The sequence below is a fragment of the Megascapheus bottae genome, chromosome X (genome assembly GCF_031878675.1).
Source record: "Megascapheus bottae isolate mThoBot1 chromosome X, mThoBot2.hap1, whole genome shotgun sequence".
Taxonomy (NCBI): Eukaryota; Metazoa; Chordata; class Mammalia; order Rodentia; family Geomyidae; genus Megascapheus; species Megascapheus bottae.
Genome location: NC_143547.1, coordinates 100996637 through 101023606, shown reverse-complemented (window position 1 = coordinate 101023606; position 26970 = coordinate 100996637). Strand labels below are relative to the sequence as shown.

General features: G+C 36.6%; 2 protein-coding genes across 5 annotated transcripts in view; both read right to left on the bottom strand.

Moving 5' to 3' along the window:
• Fmr1nb (FMR1 neighbor) overlaps positions 1-3386 on the bottom strand; it is a 38028-nt gene extending 34642 nt beyond the window's left edge. Inside the window, exon 1 of the mRNA XM_090326308.1 lies at positions 3029-3386. Within this exon, the coding sequence (XP_090182434.1) occupies positions 3029-3353 (325 nt within the window). The 5' untranslated portion in view covers positions 3354-3386. The remainder of the gene's footprint in view (positions 1-3028) is intronic.
• A 5394-nt stretch (positions 3387-8780) lies between these two features.
• Positions 8781-26970, bottom strand: part of Fmr1 (fragile X messenger ribonucleoprotein 1) — a 42489-nt gene continuing 24299 nt past the window's right edge. Inside the window, exons 8-16 of one of the 4 annotated variants that reach the window (XM_090326648.1) lie at positions 25670-25840; positions 25296-25374; positions 21603-21712; positions 20565-20699; positions 17374-17460; positions 15028-15223; positions 13432-13614; positions 12730-12812; positions 8781-10366 (exon numbers count right to left, since the gene is read on the bottom strand). In XM_090326648.1, the coding sequence (XP_090182774.1) occupies positions 10256-10366; positions 12730-12812; positions 13432-13614; positions 15028-15223; positions 17374-17460; positions 20565-20699; positions 21603-21712; positions 25296-25374; positions 25670-25840 (1155 nt within the window). In that variant the 3' untranslated portion in view covers positions 8781-10255. The other 3 variants (XM_090326645.1, XM_090326646.1, XM_090326647.1) reach the window with 3 other exon arrangements.

Below are 26970 nucleotides of genomic sequence, written 5' to 3'. Positions count from 1 at the left end.
CATTTGAAAGCCATACAAAATTATCAATGCAGGGAGATGTGTATGTGTCCTGTGTTATGCCCAGTTATTTTATAGGTCTTATTACCCACCTCTTCTGGCCTCCATAAGCCTAGAAAGGCAGTACTTTCACTGTTGCTATTTAATATTATACAAGATGTTTTAGCCAGAAAAAATAAGCAACCAATAATATATATTTGAATTGGTAAGAAAGAAATATTTTTGTAAATGCAAATAAAATGCATCCATATTTTAAAATGTAGCCGTATATTCCCAAAAACGTACTAGTTAAACAATGTTTGAAAATTGTCAGGCTACTGTAACACATTTAAAACACTTTTATGTACCAGTAACGAGAAACTCATTCTACTTATAAAGACATTCAAAAGAATAAAATATCCAAGAATAAGTTTAATCTATGAAATTAAAGGCTTACATGTTGAAAATGAAATAGCATGGGAGCAATGAATAGAATGACTCAAATATTACCAGGATTAGTATTATAAATACTAGTCAAAGTGATGTATGGATTTAATGCAAACCTTATTATCAGAATTCAAATGGCCTTTTTGTATAATTAGAATAGCTAATTCTAAAATGTATGTACTATAAAAGACATTAAAAACTCCAAAGTAAAGAAGAAGATTGGGAGACTCATGCGTGCTAATTTATAATCTTGCTAAAAAGCTCTAGTAATCAACAATGTGGTACTGACATGTGGAATCCATGTACAACAAGTAAGTAAAATTAGACATCCAGAGATAGCTTAATCTTTGGTCAATGTAATTTCAATGAGGGTGTCAAACCCAGTACATTAGGAATAAATTATCAGTTTAAATAATAGTGCTGCATTGATAAACACTAATATACAACACACACAAAAATTAACTCATAAGTAGGCTAAGAGTTCAAAGAAAAGAAATAATTCCTTGAACTCTCAGAGGAAAATAGAAGAACAGTCTTCATGACGTTGGATGTAGCAATGTATTAACTGTGATACCAAATTTATAAGTCGACAGAGACAAGACAGGTAAGGTGGAGGTTATACTTTAAAAAATCCTAAAACCCCAAAACAAAGTTACATTTAAAAATTAATTTTTGGTAAATAATGTTACAATGAACATTGTTGTGCTAGTGGATTTAGTATGCCCTAGATTCTGGATGGTTGGGTAAATGCAAGTAGTGGAATGGAACAAACGTAGATGTCCCTCAGTTGATGAGTGGATCAACAAGTTGTGGTATTTGTACACAATGGAATTCTATGCTGCTGTCAGAAAAAATGACATCGACCCATTTATTAGGAAATGGAAAGACTTAGAAAAAATCTTATTAAGTGAAGTAAGCCAGACTGAAAGGAACATAGGCTCAATGGTTTCCCTCATTCGTCATAATCAGTAGAAACCTTGGGCTCTACTAGCAGAGATCTGGAAAAGAGCAAAATCTTGATACATAAGGCCATATAGTATGAAGCTCATTGAAAGGACCTCCAGGATATTGAAACAAAAGGCATATAATGAATGATTGTTGTCCTTAATGTACTATGTTATCTCTCATCTCGTCTGCTGTCCCTTGGGTATCTCATATTGTTACAGTACCTCACTGTTATGTGATATATTGAATTTATTTGTATTTGATTATTTGAAATTTGATAGGGAAGGGGGGAAAACCAAGAGGTGGGGTGGAGGGGAGGGTAAAGGGTACCAAGACATGTGAAAGGGTATCAACGTATGTGAATTAATGCAGCTTCTATATGGCAAATATCATGTAACCCTTTTATTAATTACAATAAAAACATAAAAAAATTAATTTTGGGGGTGAGGCAGTAAGAGGGCTTTAATACAGATGTGTGATAATTCTAGTAGGCTTGCTTTTACACTCCTGGTCGTCTACCATTTCTGCAAAAGCAGTATTCTTGCTTTTTGCTAATTAGAGGAGGCATATTGTGTCCTTTGCAGCCCAGGCTGACTTTGAACTGACTGTGCAGATGTCAGGCTTGTAAATGGGTAGTTTGCAGGGTGGGAAAATGCTTTAGGTAAAATTGTGTAAGCAAACTAGCAGAATAAAGGCATAGAAAGTCAAGAGCTTGCAAGCCCAGCTAGACTAGAAGGCTTTGGTTATGAGTCACCATGTTTCGACCCAGGCACAAATATACAAGTGGGAATAGATTGAATACTTAATGTTCCTAGAGTACTGAAGAGAGGGAGCATGTACCATTGACTGACTACTATTTGTACATTTCCGGTGTCCATTCGGCACCGCCGCCCCACCTCTGCGTTCCTTTGCGTTTCTTTCCACACTTTTCCCATTTCGGGGCCTTTTATGCACTCCCCAATTCCGCCATACTGTGCTTCCCTGGAACATGTGTTCCTCTTCCTGTTCCATCCCCTGCTCCCCAGCGGCTGTCCCTCGCACACACCCTCTTCAACTTCCGGCACACCTCTGTCACGTCTACGGCACTTCCTGTGCCATCAGGACAACTTGTGCACTTCCGTCGCCCCTCCCCCAACTCTGCCAAACCTCCTCTTCCGTTACGCCCCTCCCCCACCTCCACGGCACTTTCTGCACTTCCGTTCAAGATGTTGCTCACTTCCGCCGCACCTCCCCCGCCCCCCCCGTTCCCTCCCCCCCCCCCCCTGCATCTGTCCAACTTCCCCAATGGTCGATCTCCTCCATCGTCTCCGTCTCCCCAACACTCTCGCCAGTCCGCAGTCCGCGGAATTCACTAGACTAGTTCGTCCATGTCACTAAATCACGTGCCCTCCATCTGCTTTCCGTGATCCGCTCCCCATTGCTTCCTCCATTTCTGGGCACCCCCCGCCGTCCCAGCGGAGCTCCTCAACCTTCCTCAAATCCCTGCGTGCCCACTCCTTCTTCCCAAGCATGGCGTAAGTCCCCCAGGGCCTCCCGCACTGGAGCCACTTCACCCATACCGCTCTAACCCCACCAGGCCGGCACCCCCACCCTTGTCCACACCCTCGCCCACCGCCCACTTCCCCTCTCCCCCTCCCCACCATGGCCAGAGACCACTCACCAACGTAGAGGACGTAACCGAATATGAGTAAGGTCCACATCAACAGCATGAGGAGTCCGAAGAGCTTGAAGCTCCACATGGTCGCCAGGGTCTGGCGCAGCTCCCACCAGAAGCCTCCCACATTCGGTAGTCGGCCAGGCTGAGGCAGCGCTGCCATGGTAGCTGCGTAATGCGGATTGACAGCAAAACGCCTGGAATATGAGCCAATAGCAGGATTCCCTCCGTTGAACACGCCCTCCCCACTGAGCAGACGTAAGCGAGCACTGCGAACCACCCTGCCTCGAAAGCCAGGCCTCCCGCGAGGAGACCTAGACCCAGAAGGCATGGTGCCCAGCGCCCGTTTTGCTGAGTCACAGCCTCGGTCTGAACCCCCACCAAGCAGGGGACAGGAACTCTCATGGGAACTGAAGACCTCGCGAGATGTGAATATGATTCCCACCTCTCTGAAGTCTTACTCTCAATCCACAGGCCTGCCCCTTTGTCATTCCATGTACAAAGGCCTCCTGTCCACCAGACTGCACATTTTCATAATTGTACACAGCGAATTTCTACACTAAATAGTGATGCACGATTACACCCACAGGACAGTACCATATTTGAGCGACTGCCTCAAAGCTTGATCAGCCACCACACAGGACGAAGAATCGCCCATGGGACTTGAATATGATCCTTTTTCCAGTGATGTCTTACACACTTCCACCTTGTTTTAGTGCATCGTATGCTGTTACCCCACTGAACACCTCTACACTTCCATTTGATAAATGTTTCCTGAAAAGAAAAATGGTGTGACAGGTTATACCCTATATAGCATGACATTGTCCAAACAAATTAAACTTTTCAAACGAAGACTTGCAATTGTGACAAAACGCAACCTTAGATTCAACTAAAAAGTTAATTACCAAGTCAAAAATAACTGGACATAAATTTAAGTAATGCAAAACGTAAGCCTCCTGAAAAATTGCTTTCCGATACCAAGCTTCTTACTACTACAGCTAGCACATGCACAAAAACGGTATTTCACCACAGCCACACAACCACCCTGAGGGCTCAGAACATCAAGCTGCAACACACAAATTGAAAACTCATCTGACTTAAAAAATAGACTTTTCTTTGATTTTTGTTTTTTCACTTATTTGTAGAACTTAAATGCAACTTGTAAATATATGTTTACATTATGATAAAGTACCCATTCTTTTGTATTTTCCATTTTACCTTAAAATTTTGTAAAATCTTACTTTTTCTTGCGTTTCCTACTATACAGCTTCAGATTCTTCCTCCCTATTCCTTACATTCTAAGACCCTACACTCCCAGCCCCTCACTATGCTAATCTTACCATTTCAGGTATGTCACTACTCTGCTTATATATACATATATATTTTTCCAGAAAGCATTCCACATCTGAGAGTCATGGGTGACCTAAAATGGAGCTCACTGCCTGCTGGTTCTGGTAAGTACTCAATGAACACATAAGGATCTCTTTGGAACTCCCAAATTCTGGTGTCTCTTCAATGTCTATTATATAATTTCTCTAGGAGGCTATGAGTTTATGAATCTCAACGTGACAAGCACACAAGATGTAGGCAGGCTACTGAGAATATAGAGAACAGAGTCTTTTCCCCACTAAGTAAGAGGGTCAGTAAAGATAAATGCATTTGGGAACAATGTTTATATTCTTTCACATTAGAAACCACATACAATCCATGAAGGGAAAAACACAAGAATTGCCTCCATTTCTCACCTGTCACCCTCACCCTAATGTAAACCCTATGACCATTAGCAGACCTTAGATTATGCCCAGAAACTACAGGGCAGCTCAAAAGACATCAAGCCACCTCCCCGTGACAGTGTAAAACTCAGAATGAAAGTATGTCTTGTGGACAAAGTGTATGTCATGGAGACAAATCTGAGGAAAGTCTTCAATCTATCCTTACACTGTCAGGATGTTTGTGTGTCATGTGTGTGTTCAGCATTTTTTTCAGTTCTTCATCTGGATTATTAGATGAACTGATGTGTGAAGTGAGGGTTTTAGCTACCCTCTTACCATCTCCACTGTTGTCTCTGCCACTAGTGGAAGTTGGCACCATCCAAACTGGTATTGTTCTGGAAACGACTTCAAAAGTGCTTCTCCTGGGATTTTCATTTGATGTCCCCGGGGTGAGGCAGGACGGTGCATTGGCCATAAGGTCCAGCACTGCATAGATTTTTGCTGTTTGACCATGAAAGACTATCATAATGGCTCTTGTTGAGGTCTTTGTGGACGCAGTTGCATTGCAGAAAGGTCTTGTAGCAGCTGTCCACATACCCCTAGAGCCGCGTGGAAGCTATAACATGATGCAACAAGCATGACTGAATGATGAGTATGGAGAAAACCTCATGCCAGCAGAAAACAGATTTGGGTATTTGTCTTGAGTCTACTCACACTATTTGTGACATTCCACAGTGATCCTGTCACAAGATAAGTGCCTGTGTGTACTTACCTTACTGCTTCCTGAGGTCTTAACTGCCCCTTGGAATATGCCCTTTAATTTTTAACCAAATCTTCCCTAACATATTTACTGACCTATTACAAGGAAAAGATGGAGGCGATTGTGCAGTTTAAGTGACTCGGTCTATTGAACTCATTCCTCACCTCTCATAGTACTAGAAAAGTTTTATTTATATGGATATTGCTGCATGGATGGACAGAACCAGCACAGATTCATGTGCATGCTCACATGGTTCTTCAGATCAGTTGTGGGTGAAATATGCACCACACTGCTGACATTAAAGTCTCTTGTCTGTGCTTCCTCACATGTACTTTGAGCTCATCCTATTCGGTAGACTTTTCAAAATGTTCTATTTGTATGGCTTCTCTCCCATGTCTGTGTACGTAGGTTAATGGTGCCCTGAATAACCTTGCAGATGGGACACTTGTAAAAGCTTTAGGGCAGAACTCTCCTACAACCAGGGCAGGTACATGTTTGCCTTCCTATGAACCACTGACATACTTCAAGTGTTAGTCCATGATATCCTTTCCATCCAAGCATGATTCTTTGTTATGGTGACCTAATACTAAGGTCTCTTCTAGACCCACTTGGGCTGCAACTTCGGCCCAGCATAATCACATAGTCTTCACACTGGACCTTGACCCTGTTGCTTGGCTTCGGGGAGTACTTCAGATAGTGAGGTTAGGTTAGCAATTTCTCCTTGGCCCAGCCTAACCGCTCAGGATGCACAACATGAAACTACAAGGTTAAAGTTTGCCTGGGTTTCAGTCGTATTTGCTAACCTCCTCTTTCTCCCTTTTGGAACGAGCACATTTACTCAGTATTTATGTTGGAGATATGTAACTTGCTTTTGAGTTTACAGTATCAAACTTTCAACTTGGGTGTTTAAATGAGGTTAGAACGGTAAATATTGTGGGGACTGTTTAAGATAAACTTGTCATGAGCCATGGATGAAATGTTATGGTTTAAAAAATGGTTTGGGTGTAAAGGATGAAGAGTTGACTATGGTTACTCATGAGAGTAAACATGAGAAGCACCTAGAAAATCATTGAAGACCTGTGGGTTTATCATTATTAGAGGTCTAGGGGAGAAAGGACCCATCCCAAAAGTAAGCAGCAGCATGACTTAGGGTAGGGGTGGTCTGATGGAAAGGGGGAAAAAAGTAGTTTCACTAGTTTACGCATTCTCTACTTCCTGGCTGCCATGATATAACCTGCTTTGCTCAGGCACATTCTTTACCATGACAGCCTGAAACTTTTCAAATTGTGACCTAAAATATTCCAATATTTACTCATCTTAAGTATTTGTCATGGCAGTAAACAGCAAACTAAAATTGGATATAGGAAATCAGGAAGCTGGAGATCATTGCACATTCAATTTTGAGGCTTAGTATTTAATAACAGGCAATGTGAGACTTTTGAAGTCTTCTTTTCAGTCTTCTCATAAACCTAAAACTCCTTAATAAAAAGCATATTTTGGAAAGTTCTGAGATAAAAAGCCTCTCAAATATCCTTTAAGAAAGTTCCAGGAAAACATACTGAGTAAAGAGACACTCAGTTTAAATCCTGGGACCTTCTGAGCAATCATGACAAGCATCTGGTAATGGCTTTTTAAGAATTAGTGGTCAAAAATAACAATGCTTATCAGATATATCCAAATTTCCTAAGGGAAACATGGCCATTTATGATTATTTAACAGGTTCAGTAGGTATCACACCAGTATACTGAGTTGAAAAGACACTACACTAGGAATTCTAAGATGAACAGATGAGAGAAATGTCTTTAAATGAGCCAAGTTGAGTGTCAAGCTGACTGCCACCAATACGCTATTCCTGTGCACTGGTGAAAACTATGAAACTAGCTATTGTTCAACTGTGTTCAACTAGGCAAAACAAACAGCAGAAAACCAACAAAGTGCTATAGTGAACAGTGAAAACATCTGAAAATACAAGGTATTTTTCTGAATGACAAAAAAACTAAAAATCATTTTATAAAAGCATCTTAATATAGGAGATGTGCTTGAATTATTCCAGATTCTAACAATGAACTATGAAAAGTTGTTTCAATCTTTATGTGCTCTTTTTAGCGTTGTAGGCTGTGTTTGACTTTCCTGAAAGGACCACAACAGCTAATTCCTATACTCTAATTCTATTACTGAGAGGTAGACATTACAACTTCAAAGATTCCTTAAACTTCAGGAACTTGTGATATTCCTGACTCCCTTCCCAAGCACTTGGGATTGGTATGTACAACTGTGTCCAGTAATAATACTGTTAAATATGTTTTAGTGGTATCATATGTACTGAAAATTTGTAAGAACAGAGAATTTTCAAATATGATCATTTGTCTTTTAAGGGCAACATAAAGGTCATCTGTAATCACACTTGGTTTGCATGACAAATATCTCCCCACATATAATCATCTTTGTTGTTATTTCAGAAATTCAAAACCGGGAGTAAACGTGTCAGACTAAGTTTTCGTGTTTTCATAAGTGCAACTTTTTAATAAAAATTTACATCTAGATAAACAATCTTCAGATTTTTGAAACTTTAATAAGATTTTAAAAACATCATGACTTTGAACTGAAAAACATACACATTTGCACACAAATATTGTAATATGAATCAACTCCAACTCCATTTGAAAACATGTGAATCAAATTACAGTTTTAGAAGTTAGTAGTTCACATTTAAGCAAGTTAGCGCCTTGCTGAATCCAGCCTTTGTAAAAAAGAGACTTAGTGCATATTGTAACGGTACATTGTATTTCTGTACCACATTGTTGGTTTTTTCGCTTTATTATTAAACAAAATTAAGTTTTCAAAGTTGGTAGATAATGTTGGTAGATAACGGCTAACTTCCTACATGTGAAATTTCCAATGGTAACAGTTACATTTTGTAACAGAACAACTCATAGATTTCTTCTTTTCCTATCTTAAAATTTAAAAAGCAATCATTGTAAGATTGCATCAACATCAATTTAGCAGAGGAAGATCAAACTTTATTAAAACTGCTTGCATACAAAATATATTGCACTATAACCAAACAAATGTCAACATAAAATCCAATCTGTTGTCGCTAGTATGTACAGAGAATATTGCCCAAGAGCAGTTACATTACAAGGTCATTCTACCTTGGTTAATTATCTACAGTATTTAAAAACCGAACAGCTTACAGACGATGCTGTGTGCAAGGTACCAATTTCTGTTTTCAAATACTATACATTCCCAGAATAAATAACTAGAAATCAACATTAATGTTTGGCAATACTTTTTAAATGACTTTTTAATATCTGTGAAATCATGTGCAGTTTGTTGCCTTTTTATATGCTTATTTGTATGCAAGGAAAAGTAACTGCAAAATGAAAATGAAAGAAACAAACTCACAAATACAGAACTTCAGTTTGTACGGCTCTGTACAGATTCAGTGGTACCCCTACTTGGAGTTATTTTTATGAAAAATATAACATCTTAGGAGTGAAGGTCTTTCACATATTTTTCCTCAGTAAATTTTTTTTCATTAAAAAAAGCTCAAAACCAAAACCAAAATCACATCAAAACTAAAAAATGGAAAAAGAGTATTACTGTTAATTGAGCCTAGTATGCTTTTCAATTCTGCGTATACATTAGACTTTATATTTAAAAGTTAACAAAACATTTAACCTGCTTCCAATGTTTCTTAGACAAAGTACCTGTACTTCACAGGGTTATAATGTATAGATGAAAACAACTTTCCTATCTCCCCCAAAAAAAGATTGATCTTAAACTATGAAACTCTTCACAAAATTTGAGGAGGACAAAATAAAAAATGGTTCTAAGTTAAAATTGGTCATCAGGCCAAAGAGCAGGCATATCCCACTAACTTTCAACCAGGAAAATTCGTTCCTAGCTGAAGATATGTTAGCTCCTCTCAAATGAAAAATTATTTCTTCTCCTGTCTATACAGAAAAATTACACATCCCTTTCAATAACACTATTTGTCAAACTTCAGTGCAACAAAACATAAACAGAAAAACAAGTCCTATTCTTTACTGCCTAACCTGATGTTTACGTAAGGAAAAAAATATGGAGAGCATGCATTCTATAAAGTCCTAATGTTCGACAGGGTTTGCTACATCTTTAACATTTAGTGTTTCCAACTTATGTTCCCTGAACTCTGCATCCAAATATAATATTCCTACCTGCCAAGATATAAAAAAGGCACAGATCATACAACTTTTTTTTTGCTAATGAAAATGACAAATGTCACATCACACACATTTCAGGGTCCACTAAAATAATGGAAAGTGGACCAAAACATGAACCGACACGGGACATGAAATGACACGCATTTCATGGAGACTTCTATGTGAGATTGAAAACAGAAGTCTAGTATGATTCCTATAAATGCTGTTTTTTGAGAAAAACTGAAACGTACTGGTGAGTTATTACTCAATGCAGGAAAAATGGTCCAAATGAATAAAGGACATTACTGCTCAGTACTTTTAAAAGTGTAATTAAAATCCTGCCCTGAAGTACTAAGTATACTTAAAAGCAATGTTTTTATTTGAAGATCATTTTGTGCAAATTTGAAAGATTGTTGCTTATGGCCAATATCAAAAAATAAATTCTTAGCAGAATTTGTGTTCATTTCATGCCCTGTGCCATCTTGCCTACTATTTGTCTTTGGCCTAACAAAGTTTTCTAATATGGAATAAGAATTACGGAAATGGTATAGGAAATACAACTTCGGAATTATGCAGTTTAGGGTACTCCATTCACGAGTGGTTGCTGACCATCCACACTGTCTGGCTTTTCCTTCTTCTGGCTTCGGTCTTTACCCGGGCGCAGCCGATTACCTTCACTGGAGGCATTCTGTAAATGTTGTAATATAGATACTCATTATTGCGTTCAACTCTAATTATACCACATCCTACTCATAAATGGTAAATGGCCTGACAAGAAATATAGGCCTGGGCAGGAGTGTTGCCTAGTGGTAGAGTGCTTGCCTAGCATGCCCTGGGTCTAATTCCTTGTTACCACACACAGGAAAAAGCCTGAAGTGGTGCTGTGGCTCAAGTGGTAGAGCGTTAGCCTTGAGAAACCTCAAGGACAGTGCCTAGGCCCTGAGTTCAGGCCCCAGGACAGAGAAAGAGAGAGAGGGAGGGGGAGGGGAGAGGGAGGGAAGACAAGAGAGGGGGGAGGGAGAAAGGGAGGGTAGACAGAATTGGAGGGGGAAAGGTGGGGGGAGAAACAGAAGGAGGGAGGGAGGGGAGAAATGTATCAAATTGAAGTAATACAGGCTCTTTATTTGGTTTACAGATTTAACACTTTTAAAACTGAAACACATGGTCATCTTACTACTGAAAGGGAAAAACTGGCACTCCTACAGTGTCTTCTAAGCATAAGGAAAGTGAAAATATGAATTAATCATCATAGGTTACTATGGGCTTAGTGCATATATACACACATGTAGCTATTTACATAGATGTAATACACATATGTGTATAAATACATATGTACACATGTAATACTACATGTCATGCTAACATTATACTTTAGAAAATAACGGTTTATTTTTTTAAACTATCTCTAGTTACTCACAGGAGGAGACACTCAAAATATTTTGGCTTTATTAGGATGAGACCTCAACTCATCCATTACTCTTCATTTTATACTTTTATACTTATCATATGCATAACTGTCTTTCTGAGATCTACCATTGTAGATCTGAATAGAAAAATGAACTTTGATTTCTAGCATCCTGCACTTCAATAAGACATTCAAGATTATCCCATAACTTAAAGCTTAAAGAAAAAAGGCATGGGAAAATTGGCAGACAATAATTTGTAGATGAGCTGGAACCCTAAGAAACCCTGAAGTTTATTGTATTTAAACAAAGAATATTCTAAATGTTACTTAATATATTTTAAGTTCCTATGTTCAACATTATTAACAGAATTCTGAAAGAGGAATATATTGAACATTGTGTAATAATTTAAAATATGGATGTGCTTCAGGTACAAATGCTGAAAACATCCTCAAATGGCTGACTGTCCTTTTAAAGTATACTAGTGCTGGGTCTAGATAGGCATTTCAAAATCTTGCTGTCAAGGAATCAGTATGTTAATTTGTATTTTCATATTTTCAAGAAAAATAGAATTTTTACTCACTAGTCTAACTCAAGTATCATTGTAAAAACTATGTAGTGTTTCTGACAAATTCATGATATTATGTCACTAAGCTTATTAAAACTGGTACAGAAATAGTTTATTTTGTAAGTGATATACTTTGCCAATATTCTCATTTATGTCTATGTCCTTTTCAACCCTTAAGACACTGCCAAAGTTAGTACTGAGAGTTACCATGAATTTGAAGAACATTCTATAAAATATCTTTTGTCTTGGAAATTCTCTTTCATAACCATCAGAGATAGTTCCAAACCAAGCCCCATTCACAAAGCTACTTGGTTAAAGAATTAAGAGTTAAAAGTTACCAATGAAGTATAAGAGAACATGGGTACAGTTAAGATGAGAATTAGACACGAGGGTTTGAATATCATTCGACCATATGCTAGCTATGAGTGTGTGGATAAATGACTAGAGCTTCAGTCTATTTACCTATAACATGGACAATTAAATTATTTAAGTAGGCTCCTGTAAGATTAGGTGAGATAAAATAGACACGAAGCACTCAGTAAAGTTGCCTGGATGTGCTCACAGAGTAATTTTAAATTACTTAACAATGAGTTTAGCACTGGCAAAAGCAATTTGAGATGGGATCCTCAGAGTAGGCTCTGTCTGTAATAAACAAGTGACTGACTAGATAAGGAGAAGCAACTGAACATCACAAGCTCTTGGATACTAGTCATAAGTGAGAGGCATACCTACTCTGCCCTACTTTCTCCTATCACTACAATTCAAAATAGAAAGGACTTATATAGGACTTACTCATATCTCTTAATATATTTCTTTCCTTGGGGAAGTTAGTTGTGAATCTCAAAATGTGGTCTTTTAACTGTAGTATGGCTACTGAAATCTTTATAAATAAATATTCTGTAGAGAAATCCACGTATCATATATTACCACAAAGGGCCAATATGACCCACAACTGTGATGCTGAAGGAAAAATATTTCATCTATGTCAAATTTACAAACATGCTTAAAAATAAAGATAATCTTATAAATTTCAACTTGTGTTAAAGCAATATGGATATAGGAAAACATATTTAGTTTTACCTGAAGGGATCCATCAGCTGTTCTTCCTTTAGCCTCTCTTGGATTACGCTGACGATTATCAGTTCGGGAGTGATCGTCGTTTCCTATGTATTTTTAAAATGTGTAACGATTAGAATCTAGTAGGCCTAATAGAAATTCTTTATTCTTACATCTACTAGCATGAGCAAACATAGAAACTAAATGTAATCAGCAGCCTACTGATTCCAATATTACATTAGAGTGAGCTAATAATCAAATACCGATTAGAATCTCCAAATATGCTGAACTAGTCATTTTTTGGGGGGGGGCAGTTGTGGGGCTGAACTCTGGATGCTGTCTCTGAGCTCTTCAGCTCAAGGCTAGCACTCTAACACTTGAATCACAGAACCACTTCCAGTTTTCTGGTGATTAACTGGAGATAAAAGAGTCTCACAGAGTTTCATGCCTAGGCTGGCTTTGAACCATGATCTCAGTTTCCTGAGTAGCTAGGATTTACAAGCATGAGCCACCAGCACCCAGTTAGTCACTGATCTTTATTTATATATTCTACATAAGCCACAAAAAGCCAAGACTGATATTACATATTAAAGGTTGGGCCAATCAGTACAAAACAGGTGCGATGGGATGTTAATATGTAATTCTGTTGTCAGGTATTTTTTTTCATGGGACTTCACATATCTGCTAAAAATCACCTCTATTTCACAATAACGAAAATGACTATACCTTTGAAGCCTCCTCCTCGTCCTCTTCCTCCTTGTCCTCTTCCTCCCCCTCCACGCCTCCGTCCATCTCCTCTGCGCAGGAAGCTCTCCCTCTCTTCCTCTGTTGGAGCTAATGACCAATCACTGAGTTCGTCTCTGTGGTCAGATTCTGTTTCAGAAGCATTTGATGCTTCAGAATTAGTTCCTATCGAGAGTTAAAAGTTATATACCATTGTCTGACTTTAAAAAAAAAAGTAAACAGAAGCTTCCAGAGACGAAGTTTCAGGGGTAATCCAATACTCTTCCCATTTTGAAGCCCATCAGAGACTATTTTGTAAGACAAGTAATTTCAAGTTCAAAGTGAAGAAGGGTTTTGTAATATGAGATTGTTTTGGTTATGAAGTTTTTTAAAGGGTATTTTATCAACTACCTAAATTCAAACCTGAATGTGCCATATCTTTAAACAGCTATATTCTTTAAAACATCTGTGCTCTCTGGAGAAAAAGTTGTTCACAAGAATTAAAGGCAAATGTTTGATAAACAAAACTTCAATAAAGAGAGCTTTTTGACAAGATTGCACTGGGGTTCAAAGGAAATGTACTCATTTTGTTCACGTGTGAAAGGGTAGCAAAAAGGCTACCATGGCATCTGCTGGAGGGAATGGTCTCTGTCAAATTAGCCCCAGTGTAGGGGAATATACTTGACTGATGCATGGTTCACAAACTTCCCTCCCACTCCCACTGGAATAATTCATGATTTAATAAAACATTGCTATAAAGCTCACTGTGCCTGAATTGATGAAAGGCACTGGAGATGGGAGTGGAGGAAAAGAATTTCATAGTAAGGCAGAACTTCCTTGGTAAAAGAACAGGTGTTTTGGGAGAGGGGTTAGGGGTTAGGTTCAAGGTTGGCCTTTGGATCGTGTGTCTTTCCCCACTCCAGTATTTCAACTCTACTACCTCTCTCTCTTCCTCTGTTGGAGCTAATGACCAATTATAGCTTCACCATTATAGCTTCATTCCTGTGGATCTTGAAGGCTTTTCCATCTTAAAGAGTTCCTTTTTGAAATGCAAATATTTGTGAGATGGATTATACCTTATACCATCATTAGCAAGTTACATAGTAGAAACACAGTTGAGCAAAAAAGACAGTAGGCTCTGGTGGTTGGGACTGGGTTCTCAGAAAGGTACTGCGAGAAAAGAAGCTCAGACAGAAGAGCTGAGAAGGCAAAGAAAAACTTTGCCTACTTCTAGACTGTGCCTACAGCTGACTCTGGCCATGCCTCTAATTATCTCATGAGCCACAGGATTCAGCCCCCTGATTAACACAGTCCATCCAGCAAGTATGACCAGCACATGTCTGACAAAAAATGAGCCACAATACACCGATGAAAAGTTTTGGCTATATAGTAATAAAATCAGGAGAGGTCCTAGGTTATCAACACACAAGGGCTTATGCTACTCTGTATGCTTCTTGAATAACAATGTGACCCATTGTCAATTGGAAACCATGTAGTGGGAAATTGTTGTTATAAGGGAGTTTTAATGAGCATCAGGTATTAGCAGCTATTAAATCTAGGAACATATAAAAGTTACTGAGTAAAATGCTTAGTTTGTACCTGAAGTATATCCAGGACCGCGTCTGCCGTGCCCCCTATTTCTGTAAGGTCTACTACCTCGACCCAGTCCTTGACCATCATCAGTCACATAGCTTTTTTCCTTATCTGTACGATTTGGTGGTGGTCTAGAACTAGCTCCAATCTGTCGCAACTGCTCATCAATTTGTAATCTCTCCAAACGCAACTGGTCTACTTCCTATTTAAAATATACAAGATAACAGTAAAAGTTTGACATTTTACTTAATAATATCTTTCTCCTTTTCATCAGATAAAAAAGTAGACTGGAAATATTTCAATTTCAGCTCCAAATTTTACAGTAAGTACTGTTAACACAGAATTATCAGGACATTGAATGAATGGTCTCCTTTAAAAGAAAATTACTAGACACTAGTTATTATTGTCCAGAATTAAAGGCATACTACTTAAGGTACTTCTTAGTGATAGGATACTGAACAAACAATACTAAAATGTATAAATACAGATAAATGATATTTAAACAAATCACATATTATAAATGTTCTTAATAAAAATGGATCTGCCAATTAATATCTTAATTCACAAAGTACTGAGACTGGGCCAACTTTTGTATTAAAGAACATATGCCATCTTTGGATGTGATTACATGATTAAGAAAAAAATATTTTCCATAAATTGAAAATGTAGACATTCATTATATAAATAATAATAACAACGATTTAGAAGCTAACTAAAATAAGTCTCACATCATACCTTGGAAACCACCTAAAATCTCCAATTATGCTAAAACAAGTGCCTAGTTGTATAGTTCACTTAAACAAACGATACACCATGGTCTACTAACAGACCCTTATACAGAGTGCTTTCAATAAGTTAGGTTCTGCAAAATCCAGATGAAACTTCTTTTTAACCCATCTCTCCCATTTACCCATAAACACCTCATTTTCTAAATACAGAGAATCAGATCTGTAACTACAGTTAGTGGATGTCTTAGTCAGCAGAGAGACAGTCTAAATGAAAAGTCACTAGAGAAACTCCTGGAAATCTTTTTCTAAAAATTTGGAACATATCACAGCATCTGGAAAACAATAGGTTAAAAATTCCAAAGTGAGTTTCATCTGTGCTCGGAACCAGGATCTATATTATACTGGCTGGGAACAAAACAGATCGGAATGCTAAGGTTATTCTAGAACCACCTTTTAGTTAGAGATGCAAGGGAAGATCTAGTGACAGAAAGAATGCCAATAAAACAGCTGCTGATAACCAAATAAAATATTCAACAGCGAAGAATAAAGCAAAAGATCTAAGAAGTAACATTAGTCAAGAGAACAAGAGATGACACAAAATATAAACTTAACTGCTGAGGTCTCCATAATTACTTAAGCTAAGAGTATGAAGAAATATGCATGCAACATATTCCACATGAAACACACTATCAAATAAAAATATATAAGAAAATCAGATATCCTATCCATGCTAGCCTTGCTGGATAAAACCTTCCCACTTTTAATTAACTAACCACTACGAAGAATAAGTGAATTACCCAACTATTACATTTTTTCTTCCTTTCATGCTTATTTACATACAATGAAAATAATTTAGTTTTATTTAAACCAGCAAAAGAAAAAAAAACTCTTAATTCTATAAATCAACCAAAGTCAGACTGCTGCATATGGTATTCACCAACAACTACATTGCAGTTTTAATAAATACAAATAAAAAATGCAAATTATGAAAAAGATTGATTCTATTTTACTGAAAATTGTAGGACATTTTGGCCAAAAGAAATTTCAAATAGACTCTATATAAAGTGACTTGCCGTTTATTATTGCAATCTAGTGATCTTTCCATGACTTACAGCCTTCTTGTTCTTACATCATAGCTTGCAATAAAGTTAAGAAGAGGCAAAATCATAGAAGCACTAACTAAAGATGAAACAATTTTTTTAAATCATGGAGTAAAAAAAAATATAAAAGGCAAACACTGAATCAGAATACTTTATGGAATGCTAAGATTGCCCTGCTAAATAATATAAAAGGGACAACGAAGTGTTACAGACACAAAATTTTACCCTAGGAAAAAAACTACAACACCTAGAAATAATCAAAGACACTACATACAGGATTATTCAGATTGAGTTTAAGCATGAATGATGAGTCAGTGGAAAAACAGGAATTCACTGAGAATTTATTAGTCTACAGATTTATAATGAAAAAGTTTCGTTTCAGGAGGTATACTAGGTGAATAAAGAATTTTTACTATAATCATTTACAAGGTTATACATTGTTATGTGTGGACTAGAATGAATAGTAATGAATGAAAATTAAGTTTTTATATTTATTGCAAAAGAACTGGTCTTCTTGTTCTTACCTTTAAGTAGTTCAGATGATAATCCAAAAGGACAGTGGCATTAGCGATGCTGTCTTTTGTTCCCACAAAAACAAATGGTACCATGCCCTGAAAAAGAAATTTCAACAATGAGCTCAAAAATATTTGTGAGAATTAATTTGACAAAACAATGATTAAATTCCTAGCACAGAGTCTGGTAACAATAGGTATAACAAATGTTTGTTGAAAAAAAAACAAAACAAGTGTTTGGTATATTTCAATGTGAATAAGGAGAAGTCAATATAACACAAACATTCTTGGTGCCAATTCTGGATTTGAACTAGGGGCCTGTGCACTGTTCCTTGGTTTTACCTGCTGGTATTCTGCCACTTGAACCACTGGCTTTTTGAGTGGTCAATTGGAAATAAGAGTCTAATGAACTTTCCAGCTTTGTACCACAATTCTCAGATTTCAGGCACCTGAGTAGCTAGGATTATAGGCATAAACCACCAAGGTTTTAAAGAACACAAGTAAATGTCAAAATCACGAAAATCTTAAAGTCATTCTAGATTTATTATGAGATGTATAAACAAAATGAAAACTTGAAAATAACCCAATCCATTTATTTCAAGTTTTACCTAAATCAGAATATTTAGAAAAGTAACCCAAAATTATATACAGGGGATAGGAAAGTTAATACGATACAAATAAAATGCTAACAAAAAGAATTGGGATGAATAAAAATATAGGAGTTAATTTGTATGAGAAAGAGCTAGGTATTTCCATGAGCATAAAGTTTAACAAGACTATATACAGTGTAAAAACACATTCATTATTCTCTAAAAGTTTTATCTTCTATGCATACCACTTTATTATATTAAAGAATACTTTCAAATGACATAATGTAGAAATCTGCACACTTATAGCCATCAGTATGAGAGAAAAGATATTACTTAACACAAGCACTAGAGAAGCCCACCATAGTTGGGCAAATAGCAGGTCATTATGACAGTCAAATTTGAAAACAGTCTACTATTTGGAGAAATATGCATGCTTACTGATAATTACCAACTAATCCAAGTTATTGTGGTAGTTTTTTTTTTTGTTGGTCCTGGGGCTGGAACTCTGGGCTTGGGTGCTGGCCCTGAGCTGGTCAGTTCATGGCTTAACATCTTACCCTTGAGCCAAGCACCATTTCCCATTTTCTAGAGATTAACTGGAGATAAGAATCTCAGGTCCTTTTGTGCCAGGCTGGCTTTGAACCTTGATCCTTAGATCTCAGCCTCCTGAGTAGCTAGGATTACAGGTATAAGGCATGGTGCCTGGCTCATTATGGTAGCTTTGATATGGATACATTACAAACATTAGGCAAGGTTAAAAACTGTGAGGAGCCAAGAAACTGTACCTTTAGCAAAGCACCTCTCTCATTCATTTGGTAGGTATGGTTACCACTGGGCTGCTCTTGTTTGCTTACATTTAATGGACTTGCATAAGCTTTGGTTTTTTTCCTATACATGAACATAGATGCAGATGGAGAATGAAACTGGACATTTAGAATGTACTACTGAAACACTGACCTTCATCCAGTAGGTGAGACATTGCCTACTATTACTAATGACAATCTGAAGAATCAGGTGTCACTGAAAACCCATAGATTTCTTATGGATAATTTTGCACCAATACATAAAAGTATCACAATAATGAAGCCTATAAATAAAATCTTGCATGAAAATACTATTTTGGCTATTGTGTTTCTTCCCCAACTAACTTTGCTACAAACCTATTAGCCCATATTATTTCACAAAACATAATGTGATAGTATGCTACATTTCTCCAAATAATCACCAAACTAAGTCTTCAAAGCCTATGCTACAGATTCAGATAAACTGACTATGCAGAAAATCATTTAAAGACATTTTCTCTAAACTGGTGGACTAACTAAGGGACAGTCTAATTTAAGCATCTTGTCAGAAGATCTGAATCAATTCCAATTAAGAAAGGAGAAAATAGAATGTTGCCTTCAATTCCTATACTAGAAAAAAGTGATTCCTTATTCTAGGATAAGAACAGAGCTTCCCAGCAGAAGATTACCCAATCTATTTGCAGTTATAGTTCTCTGTAAAACAACATTTTTAGTTTTAATCTCCTGAGTCATAACATCTTTCTCATACAGTTTTCATAGATCAGGGAGTGGACCTTCTAAAAGTGTTATACTGAGGGTGTGCATAGTAGTGAGAGAGAAGGGAGGAAAACTATGGCAAATACACAAAGTTTTACAAGGAGTAAGGTCAAAATGGGGTGGCAAATGAGGGAGACAGTGCTCTAGGTAAACTCACAGTGAGATTTTTAGTGCATATGTCTAGAAGCATCAGAATATGATAATGTTCATAGAATTCCAAGTACTTTAGTGTAGCTCAAGTTTCTCTAGAGTATAAGGGGAGAGACTGGTAAGACATGATACTGAACACATGAAGAAAGTACTTGTAAGTGGTTTGAAGGCACTTGAGATTTATCCCAAGGCAAGGGATCCAAATAGCCACAAACACTCCTCCAACAGTCTACAACTTTGATGCTCATTTGCACTCTTTCTTAGCAAAGGAATAAACATTGAAAAATAAATTTAAATGTATTTTTCAAGGAATATTTTCCTACCTGCCAAGCCTTGAGTTCAGGTTTCTGGGATTCCCCTGCTATAATTGATGAAACCACTAACACCTAAAGCAGTATAAGGAATGCAAGTGACGTCATTAACTGTAACAAATGATACACAGAAGCCTGAACCCAGGACTTTCATTGAAGGGCTTCTAAATTCATTTCTAAATTGTTAGGTTAGTTTAAATGGTGGAAACTAGATTCTAAAAATGTTCTTTTATTAGTAGTGTATATTAATAATAAAAAATAATGGGATGTTGAGTAACTGATGTATCTAGAAGAAAGTATATTTTGAGCTATTGTACCCTAAAAAAATTAAAGAAAATACAGCAAAAGAAAAAAGTCTACCCTCAGCAGGAACAGGGAACCCATATTCTAATAGCAAAAGATTTGTCACTGTGAACAAATTGGAAAGTATGCATCACTTTGGGCCTCTAGTATCTTATAAGCTACTAATCAGATCTGTTAATAATAGAAAATGAGTAGCCTACCAGTCTAACCAGAAATAGACTCAAAATACCAACTGTTACATCTGAGTTGAAGAAATTTTAGTGTAATTCAAAGTGACAAATAGTGCTTACCCTCTGTACTTTTGTGCTGTTAGGCTGAGAAAAATGGGCACTGTTTTCCTTTATATCTAAATGCTTTTTTTCTTCAGATGAATTGGATCCAATCCTTGAATTATTGGAAGGTAGGGAATTTGGTGGCATTATTTCCTGGATTAAAAAAAACACACAAAACAGAAGTTTTCAAAAGGACCAATTTTGGGCTGCAGCTCTGTTACCGAAAGCAGTAAACATATTACAAGACCCACCTCTTCCTCAATGATCATTTCATACAATCTTGCATATAAAACTACTGAATTCAAAAATTATGTAATAAAAACAAAAAGATTAAATTTCAGATAAAAAAACACCTTCCACAAAAGACTAAACAATATACAAAAATGACATTTTGGAGGGACAGTATCTTAAGAAGACTAGTATTGCCCACAAGGCTATGACCTCATTTTCCCTGTGTCATACCACACAAGTACTGCAAGTGCTGCTAGCATAAAACATAATAGGAAGATAAAAGTATAAATGATAAAATTTTTAAGATGAGAACATGGGGGAAAGTAAAATATACTTGTCGGAAAAAAATTTAAAGTGTAGAGAATATACACATACCGTAATTCTCAAAAGTAAAAATACGAACAGTAAAAAACTAGAAAGCTTAACTTGTGTTCTAATTTTGTTTTTGTCAGCAACATTAACATTTGGAAAGTGCTTTTCACATGTTATTTCATTAAATTGTCACTAATATTAGCAAACTTACCACTATCCATTAAGATCAAAATACATAGCAGGTTAAAGTTGATAATCCAAAACCACAACGTCAGAATAAATATAGTCCACTATCTACTATTAAACCACAAATAATATTAAGTTGTGCCTAACACAAATGCACAAAGCTCTGCGTTTTATTCCCAGCACTATAGAATGAAGAGGTTTTCCATTAATCTCCTGTGAATTTCTATGTTTCTAAGTTAATATGTCAAATCAAACAATAGAAAACTTTCAAATCAAACATTAGAAAACTTTATTAGATGAACCAGAAACATATGCATCATGACATACCTCTTCTTGAGGGACATTTTTCTCATTTTCAGCCTCAATCCTCACCCTTACAACTCCTGACTTGTCCACAATTTCCTGAATCAGTTTTCCATTTTTTCCTATTACTTTACCTAAGAAATGAATAATTCATGTTTGGTTTCAAAACATATCCCTCAAATACTGTAAGCACATCTCAATTATTGTAAACTATAAAAACACATACATACATACATAGATACGTACATACATACACACACACATAGTGAACTGTGTCAAATTCAAAAGAAAAACACTTGATTTTGTGACCTGATTTTGTAAGGTTGAGTTTATAAGATAGAGAAAGCTTATTATACTGTATTAAGAGGGTATACTTTGTCTTGCAAGTACTGTGGTATGTATCACGCTGAGAAGTTATACAAAATGAATTAAGAGGATGACAGTAAAAATACTTGCTCATTTGACAATTTCCATTCTTATCTATATTTGATTCAAATCTTATTTCTCGATAGTAAGTGTATTTACAGTACATTTGTAACAGCCAGTCAAAAGAAGTGTAACCAGCTATACAACTATTTGAAAAGAATATAAACTTTTTGGGTCAATTTGTGAACAGAATATTATTAGTGTGCATTAGTCACAAATTGTAGAATAGATGGAGTAGTCAAGAGTATAAGATCAAGAAAGCACACTATAAGTAAAATCACAATGGAAAACTTATTTAGAAAACACTCCAGGGGCCGAGATTTTGGTCTAGTGGTAGAGTGCTTGCCTAGCATGCATGGAGACTGGGGTTCAATCCCTCAGTACCACGTACATAGAAAAAAGCTGAAGTGGTGCTGAGGCTCAAGTGGTAGAGTTATAGCCTTGAGAAAGTCCAAGGACAGTGCTCAGGCCCCTTGAGCTCAAGCCCAGGACTGGCAAAAAAAAAAACAAAACAAAAAAACCCACATTCCAATAAAATTTGTTAAATCCCCGAAGATTTCAAGTATTACTAATAAAAACTTCTTTCCTTAACTTATAAAGCTAAAACTTGCTATGCTATCTCATGGAAGAACCCATGTTTCTAACAAGCAGAGCACAGCTAATTACACTCTTACTTTGTGTCACTGTCAAACTCATTCACTCTCTCTTTACTCTGAATATCAGTCAGGGCACAGAATGGATGCTATTCAGCCAGACTCTGGTAGCTCACACCTATAATCCTATCTACTCAGGTACAGAGATTTGAAGATCCCAGTTTGAAATCAGATTTTTATTTTTAATTAACCACCCAAAAGCTGAAGTACAACTATGGCTCAAGTGGTAGCATAGTTGCATGCCCTAAAAAAACTAAGGGACAGCCAGACATAGGTGGCTCACGACTAAAATCCTAGGTACTCAGGAGGCTGAGATCTGAGGATCATGGTCGGTCATGGGACTTGAACTCTAGGCCTGGGCACTGTTCCTGAACTTTTCGGCTCAAGGCTACCACCCTACCCCTTGAGCCACAAGACCACTTCAGGACCACTTCCTGATTTCTGGTGGTCAATTGGAGATAAGAGTCTCACAGACTTTAGTGCCCTGGCTGGCTTTGAACACCAATCCTCAGATGTCATCCTCCTCAGTAGCTAGGATTACAGGTGTGAGCCACTGGCTGCGAGACTCATCTCCAGTTAAGCACCAGAAAACAGGAGTGGGGCTGAGGGTCAAAGTGAAAGAGTGCTAGCCTTGAGTGCAAAAGCCCAAGGACAACACCCAGCCCCTGAATTCAAGCCCCACAACTGACTAAAAACAGCAACAAAAACAATCATTTCTTTTTTCTTCTTGTCCCTTAAGGTTTATCTTTGTTACCGTATTCGACTTTGTTATTGCGTATATTGTGGATACATTTGTGTATTTGAAAATGGGAAGGTAAGGGAAAAACAAGACAAGTGGAAATGGGTTGGGGGAGGGAAAGTGGGAGAAAAACATGGGAATGGGTATCAATGATCAAGAAGTAATGTACCCACAACCTGATGAATATAACTGCAACACCCCAAAATAAAAAAAGAATTAAAAAACAAAACAACTAAAGAGACGGTTCGTAGACCTTGAGTTTGACTCCTAACACTAGCACATTAAAAAAAGAAAAAAAAAGAACTGATGTTATCAAATCAGGACTCCTAGGACCTGGCCAATTATTTATGCTCTTCTTTAAATGAAAATGAGAGGAGTAAGAGACACTATTCATACCTTCCCACAGTGTGTTTATAATTTATAATACATACTTATGAATGCTGATTTTAACAGTCTAGAAGAGTAAGGAAAAAGTGAGATTTTATTTTATTTTCTATTGAGATTGTACCTTGACTATTTTGTATTAACTATTGCTGACTGAATAGTTAAATTCATTGTCAAAGGTGGTGAAGAACAAGCATATTTTAAGGACAACAAATCACTGTACATGCTCAAGAGATCATTAGTCATATTGTGAGACTCTAAGGAAACTTATGCAATACTGATAATGACATCTTCCTGAAGATCTGCACAAAAATATTTTCTGAAAATCTCCAAGAATCCCAGTATTGCAGTACTGCCTCAAAAGAATTCTCTCATTGGATCTCCTTTGTTCTAGTAAGACCACAAGCAGAATCTAGATTTACTACTTACTAACAATCCAATTCTCTATCACAGTTATTCCTAAAACCCAAAGGTCAACTTACTACAATCCTGCTCTACTAAACACAAATACCTGTTTAACAATTTGTAAATAAGAAAATCCCATTTACATCCTCCAAATCTTGAGGCTATCAACCTCTGTATGAGTGACTCTTTTACACAACTGGCATGTCATTTTTTTCAATAACATTAGTGATCTTCAGTCGCTTACAGAATAGAAGGGAAGTATTAATTTTGCACTATTTCTCTGGTATTTGTATTTTATCTCAGAGGTATTTTCAGAGGAGAAAGAAATAACATTGGCTTATGGTTTTTCAATGTAGCACAACCAAGCTGACCTTGAATTCCCCATCTATCTGCCTCAACCTCCTGAATGCTGGGACTACAAATTAGGTATGTGACAGCATGCACTCATTACTAGTGCTTTCCAATGACATTAGAAGATATTCCTAATTCTATGCTGACAAAAAAGAAGATGAAATAGCTTTGAAACTATGCATATAAAATGTATGAGAAAGCCTTTTCACCATCTTCAAGTTTTCTCAAGAAAATAAATTGACTATAGGTCCCAATTATAAAATCCTATTTGGTCTCTTGATGTGGTCTTAATATGCTCAACTGAAGATAGCTGCAATGTTTGGAAGTGAATCTCCCAAAGAAGCTCTATGTATCTCTTGACATTCATGATGGTGGTCATGAAACAATAGCACTCAAGTCAAATATTTGAACTTCTAGTTTGGAAGATTTAAAAAGAAGCCTACATTCAGATCTTCATCACAGAGATAATTCACATGCATTCTATCTGAGTCCATTATAAAGATCAGGTCTCAAAGTATTCCAAATTATAAATAATCTTAATATTTTTTTGAAAATATTTTAAGTTACAAAATACTACAAGGTAAGGAAGCTGGGCAAAATGTATTATTTCAGGTATTAATAGCTATGAACCTGCAAAAACAATCTCTTTTACGCTTCCATTAAATTATGTTAAGTGAAGGAAAATGAGATTTTATTAGCATAAAAATTTGTTAACCCTAATATCTTTGCAATCTGTATCAATGATTATTTCTGACTTACCTACTAAATTTCTTGGAACTTGTATTACATCTTCAGCAAATTCAAGAAAGCTTCTAGCCTTTTTTACTGCATCTTGATCCTAGCAAAGAGAAATTTCAGGACAAAAGATCAAACTACTGATCCGTATTTTTTATTGTTTTTGACAGTCCTGGGCTTGACCTCAAAACCTGAGCACTGTCCCTGTGTTTTCTCAAGGCTAGAGCTCTACCACTTGAGCCACAGCACCACTTCCGTCTTTTTCTATGTATGTAGTACCAAGGAATCAAATCCAGGTCTTCGTGCAAGTTAGGCAAGCACTCTACCACTAGACCAAACTCCCAGCCCCAAAACTACTGATATTTTTGTGGGGAGAAACTATGTAGGAAAATATTTACCTCTCCGTAAATATGAAATGTGCAGGTATCTTCGTCTAGATCAATAGCAGTGACTCCAGGTACCTTTCTAGCTTGCTGAATATTAGCACCATGAGTACCAATAGCTAGACCCATCAGATCTTCTCTAACGATAAACTGTTCATGAAACCTTGAGGCAAGCTGCCTTGAACTCTGAAGAGAAACATACATCTGATGAATATGCATTATTAACTATTAAAACAACTGAATATAGGTCAGCCATGTAAATTATCTTGACCCTGTATATCAGGGGCCCATAAACTGATTTCAGTTGAAAACTAATTTTAGAAATGATCTCCCATAGCACAAGTACTTTCTAGGTTACTGAAGGTCTATGCCATATGATTCACTTTTGTTGGTAAGAATAGAGCTATTGTCAGTTTCCCAAGGTAACATGAAAACCTATTTGCAAGGCTGCCTTAGTTAGCCAATGGCATCAACAATGTAATAATTAATTAGAAGCAGATCAAATGTTTCCAAATAAAAACAGGCTCACTGGGTCTGACAGACTCAAATGCTATTTAGGTGAAAAGATAAAAGAAACCCCTATTGAAATCATCACTTCACTTCTCCCCAGACCTAAGCAAAGGAACCATAAAAGTTGCTTGCTAGTTAAATGAATGCTTACAGTAAACAAAAACTAAAACAGCATATTGTAGTAGTCTGAAATCTATAATGAGGTAGGAGTCTGCTAGACCTTGTGACCTGGATCTGCAAGTAAAATAAGGTCTTTAAAATATATTCAGTATGACAAAATTAAGTTCCACTAATAACTAAATTTTTGGGCAATTACTTTAAATAGTATATCAAAATTTGATGTTTAGTTCTAGCATGCCATTAATGAATACCAAACACATTAGTGGCTCATGTTGAAAAATGGGTATTTCTTATAGGAGTAAATGAATTTTTATTATTTATTAGTAGTGAAAAAATAGGCATGCACACTACTTTCAGAATAACTAATAATTTGAAAGAATGAATATACCTGGTGTATATAACCAATTTTAAAAGTATAACATCCACTGTTTAGAATATACAATCTACTTTAGAATTTACAATCTACTTAGGACTTTCCAAGAAAGCATTTTTTTTGCATATTGGTTCATTAGCCCAATTCATTCTTTTCATTGATAACTCAGTGATAAATCGTAAACTAAAGATATGGCAATAGAGCATTTAAGAACTAGACGTTTAAGAAGATGCATTAGTATACTGCCATAATATTCATAAAGACGCTACTCTGGACTAAAATTATAATTATATCACTGAAGAAGCCACAAAAT